Source organism: Olea europaea, chromosome 17 (genome assembly GCF_002742605.1).
Source record: "Olea europaea var. sylvestris chromosome 17, O_europaea_v1, whole genome shotgun sequence".
Lineage (NCBI taxonomy): Eukaryota > Viridiplantae > Streptophyta > Magnoliopsida > Lamiales > Oleaceae > Olea > Olea europaea.
This window is the reverse complement of record NC_036253.1, coordinates 19111048-19119918: the sequence shown is the minus strand read 5'-3', so window position 1 is coordinate 19119918 and position 8871 is coordinate 19111048. Positions and strand designations below refer to the sequence as shown.

Here is an 8871-nt window from a genome sequence, read left to right as displayed (position 1 = left end):
CCCCCCCCCCCCCCCCCCCCCCCCCCGGGAACAAAAAAAGCTTCATAAAACCCACTTGAACATAAAAATTCTAATTAGGATATACCTCAGCTATAGAGTATAAACAATAGTAAGTGACTAGAATATTTTATATTTTTTATATGCGTATTTTTTTTATACTTTAGGTCGTACAACTTACTTTATAGTGCTAATGTCTTGCTTTTATACATTTAACACAGAGAAACAAAAGAGCCAATGGACTGGACTACCTTGTCTTGGCCCTGCCCTCAGATGGTCCAGGCCAATGGGCTGAGATGGACCCCAAATTTTCACATGAACTGGGCCCAACATGGCTGGGCATAAAAAGGGGTATAGTCGGGCTGCTCCACACGCATTTTGGAGGCCCGGCCTATTTGACACCACTTTGCTAACCTATTTTTTAGAGCCTAGCTAAATAGCTCTGTGGTTGTCAAATATCATTATATTTTGCAATTTGTTCCTGAGTTGTGATTGGTTATAAACATCTATAGTTTATTTTGGTTTGCAAATTTCTTCCTTTGTTTTTATTTTTATTTTACTTTTCTTGTTTTGGTTAGGGTAGGGGGAAAGGATGGTGGGTAATTAAGTTTTCCTGTCATTTTCATGGAGGAAGTAACGGTTGGGGTTCAAGTTGTGGTTTATGCATTTGGTGCTCCTTCCATTATTGGGTACATCTACTTAGATTGTAATCAGCTTACTGGTTCATCATGGGATTTGATTTGCTCATTTTTGCTCGTTGGAATTGCTTTTGGAAGGGAGTTGTGTTTTCAAAATGTGAGTTTGACTGTTCTGATGGTGGGTTTGACAATAATACCAAAGAAGAAACGAAAGAAAAATGATGAACAACTTTTACTTAGTCAAATCACTGGTTTGAATTGCATTGTTTTTGGTTCAATCCATATCCCTTCGCTTATTCTGCCATTCAGTTCAAAGAGGAAGATTAGTTAGCTAACCATTTGTATATATCAAGTTGTGTCTTTATTTCCTGCTGAAACGGAATTCTGTAGCTCATGTAGGAACAACTGGATAAGGCTACTCTTGCCTCACGTGTGCACACGTGTATGTGTGCAACAGTCAGATGTCAAAAATATATTAGTTTGTGACAGTTGTTCAAGGCACTTGGCCTCAGTAACCTTTCTGAGAAGTCATTGACATAAATAAGAAACCTAAGAATGCTAGACCTAAGAAACAATATACAAAGGAATGGTGAACAAGGGTAGAATCCGTCTTGTTTTTTCTTATTACTGGATATTGCAGACCGTAAATTTGTTAAGAATCATTTTGGTGTGTTTTATCATGTTGGATTGCTCAGGTGCGATTGTTTTAAAGAAACAAATGTTATTCAAGTTTTCCGGAAAGTGTTAAATGTTAATGATTCTCTTGTTTGGCTATGCATGCTTGTTATAATTTCTCTGAATTACTCTTTTTGGTAATTTGGATGGATGGTAGCTTTATTTAAGCAGCTTTTTTGCTTTTCAAGAACTCTTGTTTGTGCAATTCATGCAATCCATGTACACATTTTGATCTAATATTTCAATTGTGTTTCAGCAGTATTTGATTAAATTTTTGGTATCAACTTGTTTTGGCAGGGGCAGGGAGGGAGGCAGGACACTGCATCTGTTTGTAAAGAAAGGATCTTTATGTAAAATATATTCAAAGTAAGTGCAAGAGTATACTTCAGTATTTGCTTATGAATAAAATTGCTAAATTTTGATTTTTGAATTTGGTTTGTAACTTGGGTATATTTCGTGAGAAGTTTTCTTTTCAAATACAAATGCTCTGATTAATGCTCGTGCCTCCACTCTACTGTGATCAAGTTATTGAGGATGACTGTCAAAATACATGGGGGATGTCGATCAATATTATTATTATTATTATTTTAAATTTATGGACAGTTCATTTATAAACATTTTATATACTTCAATTTGTAGCACCACTTTTGAATTACTCGATCTTAAGTCCCTCCATAAGGATCTGTTTGGAAGTTTCGGCATAGTGGTTATGAGTGTTTTTTAAAGTGTTGGATTTGAATGTTTATGAGTGGATTGGTTTTGAGTGGTTTTAGTAACGGTTTTTAAAACTGTTCAATCTATGGTTTGGAGTTTATTATCCATCCTATCTAGAAGTATTTTTAAAGAACAAAAATGAATATATAAACAATTTTTATTTATTTATTTATTTTTCCATAAGGTGATTTTTACTTATAGGTAATTTTTAGTTGTAATATAATTTTTTTAATCTTATAAATTATATTTTAATTATATGTAAAACTTAAAGTGAATATGAGAAAAGGACAAAATTCGTCAATTTGGTCAATAATGAGAATCGGTCAAAATTGCACTTCACTAATTTTGAGTGATTTTTTTTTTTTTTTTTTTTTGGTATAATTTAATTTGTATTACTATTTCCGATTTACTCGATCTTATGTCCCTCCTTTAGGGTGATTAAAGTGGTAATGTGATGTCAAAGGCTAATCAGTGGCGAAGCATTCAGAGTTTACGGATTGATTAAGCTATCCTTGGCCTGGGTCTTGACTATTTTCTTAAAAAAAAAAAAGGGGTTGAACCCCAACTTTGAGGACCCCCCACCGTCCCATCTCTAGAACTTTGTAAGGGAGATAAATCGCGGGATGTGCCTTAACATGTTAGGGAACAAGAGCTGCTTGTACACTGCACCTATAAGGAGTCTAATTCCATGTCTCAGGAATCGAACCTCCACACTTCGGCTACCAGCAAGGCATGAATAACTTCACTTCTGTCCTTTGCACCACTAGGCTATGCCTGAGGGGCGGGTCTTGACTATTTTCTTATTTGGTCGAGATGAGGTTAATGTATGCACTGTGTTGTGAAAATTTTTTTATTACAAGATAACGATATAGTGAACAAGTATTAAAGTGAACGTATGAATTCTAATCATCGTTCCTAGAAAGATTACTATTTAACTGAAGGTTTAACTATTCATAACTCCTATTTCAATAAATTTGTCCTTGATGACGATTTTTTTCCATGTACATATATTTCGTTTAGATAAAGACTTCTTGTCCACTATATTTTTAAATAAGCAATTTTCCCATCATATTTTCAAAAACTAAATAGATAAAATTCTAAAAAAAAAAAAATTCTCTCATTTCAAAGCTTGAAAATAAAATATTTTGATATAAATTATCATAAACAACGAAATGTACTAATTTTTAATGCAGGGATGAAGATAAGAATTGAATTCAACGAAAAAACATAAGGAAATAATTGCTACAATGAGCAAAAATTGAGGAAATTAATTATACTTAAAATATGGTGTAACAAGCAAAAATTATAATGTCAGTATAACAACCCATAAACAATTTCATTTTGATATTGAAGAATTCTAGTTGAATTAAATGATAGATTGGCCCTTCCCTTTAAATAAACAAAAGTAATAGAAAAGCAGTAAAACGACCCAAAAAAAAAAAAATGAAGAAAATTATAAATAAAGTCTCATAACTTTTCAAAAAGAACAAATAAATTTGACTTAAGACAATTAAATACATGGTATGAACGGTTTAGTATATAGAACTATCTGAAGTGTGGAGTGGCAACACCTAACCTCTTTTATTTTATTTTATTTTTCCAGATCCACCTCTATTTATAAGATAGTAAGAGACTCGTATGTCTACTGACTGTTAGTGATACTTAAAGATGGTGGGTGATCGGTGGGTGATCGCCAACTTAGTGAAATGGTTGCAATGTCATCAACAAACTATTCTAGTGTGACATTGTTCTTAATAATGAATTCCGCCTATTCAATTGTTACGATGTCAATTTTGTTAAAAAGATTATTATACATGTTGGGTTTTGATACGCCATAAACCCGGGAGATGATGTAAAATATCGAAATATATTTTCACAGGCCTTGCCCAATGGTGAATTGATTATAATCGTACATTTATACATATAATCGCTTATGAACCATTTTTAAGTATTAGTAGCAAAATCCTTCTAATTGAACTTTGTTATACGTACGTCAAGGTTTATATAAAGGATTATATAATATCACTTATTTGCAAGTTTAAATTACAATCAACTTTTTTATCCAAAATTTTTCCTCAACATAATTTTCAGTAACTGCTTATCTACCATTCTTACGTACAAGTAGCAAAATTCCTCCAATTTTATGTAGAGTCTATGTTTCTCTCAAGTCTTAGCAATATCTTTACTTTCATACTGTGGCATGATTACACATTGTTAGTAACAAGAAAATCAAAATTAAAATAAGAAAAGATGAAAAGTAGGTTAATTTGAAGAAACCCATACCTCAAAAATATTGATTTGTGAATGATTAATCATACTTCCACATAAGGAGTTATATAACGGTTTATATATAGATGAAGTATCAAAAAGAGAGAAATTTTTATTTTATTTTTTTGGGAAGAAGTTTTGACCCAATCATATTTCATCACACCATATGTATATAAATATTATGTAAACATATTATGTACCTATAACACAACTACGAATAAATAACAAATATCTCCCAAGACAAGCATGTTTGCAAGATATAATTTTATTTGTTTGATTTTGATACCCAAAAAATCTGAGATAATGATGTTAAAGCGGATTGAATTAATTATATCGAGAACATATTCATTGGTTTGACCCGAAAACAACTTGATCATTGGAAGTAGCTTAATGAAATTAATTAATGTTGCTCATGGCCCAATTAATTTATTGAATGACCCAACTTGGTTCCTATACCTAATTTATGCCTCTTTTCTCCTTTGTGAAGACACTGTTATTTGCAAGAGTGAAAACGTGAGGCAACCGACTTTGATTTCTCCCTTCTTTGTGCTTGAGTTTAACCAATTATTTCATTCATTTTTCTCCTCATTTATGGCTGTAATTAACCATCGAAATCGTGTCCTTTGTGGGTACGAAGAGTGACAACCGAAGGGATAGTGGATTAGAGTAATCATTTGTAGATGTTTGAGTGTTGTTTATTGTGAAACTAAGCCTAGTTTGTGCACGAATCGAAGTAATTTTGCGACATCATTGACATTTTATTCATTGATTGCATGGAGTTTAAATACAAGATAAACACATGCACTGGCGAACCCAAGGTGGGTCTTGGTGGGTCACTTGACCCACCAACTTGAAATTTCTTTTTTTTTTTTTTTTTTTTTTTTTTTTTTTTTTTTTTTATAGTTTCCTCAAAAATCAGATTTGAAGTTTTAGGAAATTATTTCTTTTGTATTTTCTTATGAAATGGAATTGAGGATTCCCTCAAGTGCTCCAAATTCTATCTTGTTTTGACGATTTTATGATAATGAATTCTTGCTATGATTTTTGTTTTTGTCTGAATTGGAATGCAGTTGATAATGTAATATTCAGAATTTGCTATGTTTTTTTGCATTCGTCACTTGAATTGATTATTTTCATTAATCATGATGGAAAAACAATTTAAACGTATATATGCTTTTTCTTTTGATAATTACAATGTTAATGAAAAGATTATTCGAGATAAAAATGATGAAAATGATGTTGAAAATAAAAAAGATTACAAACTTGGTGATATTTGAGATAAACGTAAATTTGTATTCTTGCAAGTTTAATTGTATCCCATCAATTCAAAATGTTTGCATCTGCCATTGAACACATGTACATTTAAGAAAATATAATATCCTAATAACAACCCATTATGACAACGTTAGACTAATTCAAAGACAATGGTGTTAACTAAAAGATTGAATATGAAATAAATAAATAAATAAAATAGATATGTAACATATTGTGTGTTGTAAAGGTCTATTTAGAATTAATCAAGAATTTCCCTACTATAGTACCAATAAATTTGACAACAAACCTAAACATTTAACTCGAAATATTTAATAGTCTAGATTGATTTAATTAAAACTCAATCTCAAAATGGCCAACTCAATAGACCCTGCCTACACATCCCTCTCCCAGTAACTTTTGAGAATTGGTTGTAAATTAAGCTAACTTGTTAAGCTTCAGATGCTGCAAACCTTCTCGTTTCACCAGATGAAAAACTGCGATATTTATTTCTGCAAATTTGAACACTGGAAATTTACCAATATTATAAACCCGGCTGGAACGAATTCTTTAAGTGAACCGATGATGTAGAACCCCATAATTTTTTTAACCGGAAGTAAATAAATTTAAGCTCCTATTTGGTTTAAATAAAAGTTAATTGATTCTCATTTTTTGCGACCACACATTATTCAATAAAATAATATTAAACGCAACTTCAAAATATTTCCTTATTTCTTAACCACACATTCTTCATCAATCTACTTTTCCGAAAGGCATTTTTCGAATTTAATGGAGCTCAAACAAGTCATAAATTTTGATTAAAAAAATGATAAAATGTGTGTTGAAAAATTGTGCATCCAATAAAATGTGCAGTTTAAATTACTTACTTACTTGGACTTAGATTTTAATTAATTTTTTTAATTGAATCAAACAGGGGCTAAATCTTTGTAAAAAATAAAATCAATCTTAGTTTTTCTCTCTTTCCTCAATGTATTTACTTTCTTTACTAAAAGGTTTCTTGAATTAGCTAACATGTGATGTATTCACATTTATGTTGCTAAACATAACAAGCAAGATTTTAGTATGGATTTATTAGTATGGATTTTTCAAAGGACCATTTCCGTGTTGATACTCTTTGTAGACATAAAAAAAAAAAAAAAATAATAATAATAATAATAATAAATAAATATAATGGATTGAATTGATTTAAACAATTAGCCCAATTAAATTTTAAATCTACTAAGGTACATAAAACCCAAAAGCCCATTTTCATTTTTAAATAAATAAATAAAATCATAATTACTCAATTATTCCTTTTAACTAAATATAATTGAGTGATTACCAAAATTAGCATGAATTTTATCCTATAAATTGGACTAATGGTTCATAAGACGAGAGGAGAACTGAAAGCAAAGAAAGAAGAAGTGAAAACAAAAAAGGCAATCGCGAAGCGCCAAAAAATTTACAAAGTTGGAGGAAGGGAAAAAATCCTTTCAAACCTAAATCCGATGAACCCTAAGAAGATCAAAATTTTCTTCGAATCAAACAAGTTTACGCTAAATTCAAGAAGATCAAAGTCTTCTTCAAATCAAATGAAATTCAAACTCAAGTCCAAGCTCTGAAACTCAAGTACCGGACAAGTCAAGTATCAACAAATCAAATTTTCAACAAATTCTTGAATATCAGGATGCAAGCCATGTGACCCCTCGTCTTCAAATAGTCAAATCATTAATCAGAGGAATTTTGCAATTATAAGAAGATCAAAATCACTTGTATTTCTTAAAAAAAAAAAATTCATAACAATTTCTGTATTTTAATACACAAAATACGCCGCACACTCTTCATAGGGGGAAAATGAACCTTTGGGCTATGGATGGCAAAACAACTCCTCAAATCCGATATCCCTAGGTCCCATCCCGAACAAGGCGACGATTAACCGCTTAATCGAACAATCAGGTTGGGGACGAGCGGGGAATTTTGCCCCGGGTCAGGTATGTATAACAGGGGACTTGCCTCGAGCCATTTAATTTTCATTAATTCTAATAGAAGATGACAACTAAAATTATTTAATGAACATGATAAACAATAAACACCTTAATTTACCAAATATAAAAAATGCCCCATACAGTATATGTATGGAGCATTTTTTCGAATAATTTAACTTTTGAAAATAAATTAATTAATTGAAAATTTTAATAACTATACCATTGTCTTACCTTAGTGAATGGTCAATAAAATGAATTATTGATATCTAAATCATTTTTCTAAAAAGTAAAGTGCCCCATTATCGAACGTTGATTGATCCTGTACGCAATTATACAAATAGCGTATGAATGATTAATTAATGTAAGAAACTTGTTACTATCATATGCTTTAGAAAATTATATATTGAGTTACCAAGCTTCCCTAAAGTAACGCCTGGCTAAATTGGCTAATAATAACACCAATTAAGGAGACAAAATTCTAGAAAATTATAATCCTAGGAAAGTGACATTTGAAAGGAATAAGATTGGTAACAACAATTAAATTCAAGAATAGCAATTCAAGAATTGGGCTATGTACATTTTGTTCTATATATAAATCGAAAGGTCAACGTCTACAATATGTTGCCAAACGAAACATCCAAAGAGAAATCAACATCGTATCAATTTTTTTCCCAAGTTGTTTAGATGGCGACATGCTCAACCCCATAGGTATATACATGTTTTTGTTGTATCCATCAAACTTAACGAAAACGTTTGGTTTTAAAACCTTAGATTCAACTCCAAATATTCTATATATACTATATATAAGTTCGTATATACCAAAAGATTCATTGACACAAGAAGTTAAGATTCTAAATAATTTCCTAGATGGGGGTAGTACCTATGGAGAGTAGTGGAAGTTCAGAGAATGTGGAGAGTAGAGTTCATGAGTTGAACATTAACGAAGAAGAAAGGAATGGAGAGGTTGAGAAAGAAGAAGAGTTGTCAGTGGAGCAGATCTTTGCGAAGAAAGAGGTTCCTTCATGGAAGAAACAATTGACAGTGAGAGCATTCGTTGTGAGCTTCGTGTTGTCAGTGATGTTCTCGTTCATAGTAATGAAGCTTAATCTCACCGTTGGTATAATACCGTCGCTAAATGTATCGGCTGGCTTATTGGGTTTCTTCTTCGTCAAGACGTGGACGAAGTTACTTGAGAGATCGGGGTTGTTGAAGCAACCTTTCACTCGTCAAGAAAATACCGTTATTCAGACATGTGTTGTTGCCGCTTCTGGCATCGCCTATAGTGGTATGTACCTACCTACACTTTTCACTCGATATATATGTAGAATTCTTCCTCTCCCCAT

General features: G+C 31.7%; 2 protein-coding genes across 7 annotated transcripts in view; both read left to right on the top strand.

Moving 5' to 3' along the window:
• Positions 1 to 2997, top strand: part of LOC111365357 (E3 ubiquitin-protein ligase RING1-like) — a 7267-nt gene extending 4270 nt beyond the window's left edge. For 2 of the 6 annotated variants that reach the window (XR_002697420.1, XR_002697417.1), the window contains 2 exons: positions 1608 to 1676; positions 2458 to 2946. The gene's annotated coding sequence lies outside the window, so the exon portion shown is untranslated. Of the gene's footprint in view, positions 1 to 218; positions 1812 to 2457 lie in introns of those variants that run through there. The other 4 variants (XR_002697418.1, XM_022985845.1, XR_002697419.1 and 1 more) reach the window with 3 other exon arrangements.
• Positions 2998 to 8303: 5306 nt separating this feature from the next.
• Positions 8304 to 8871, top strand: part of LOC111365356 (probable metal-nicotianamine transporter YSL7) — a 3075-nt gene continuing 2507 nt past the window's right edge. The window contains exon 1 of the mRNA XM_022985843.1: positions 8304 to 8813. Coding sequence (XP_022841611.1) covers positions 8396 to 8813 — 418 coding nt within the window. The 5' untranslated portion in view covers positions 8304 to 8395. The remainder of the gene's footprint in view (positions 8814 to 8871) is intronic.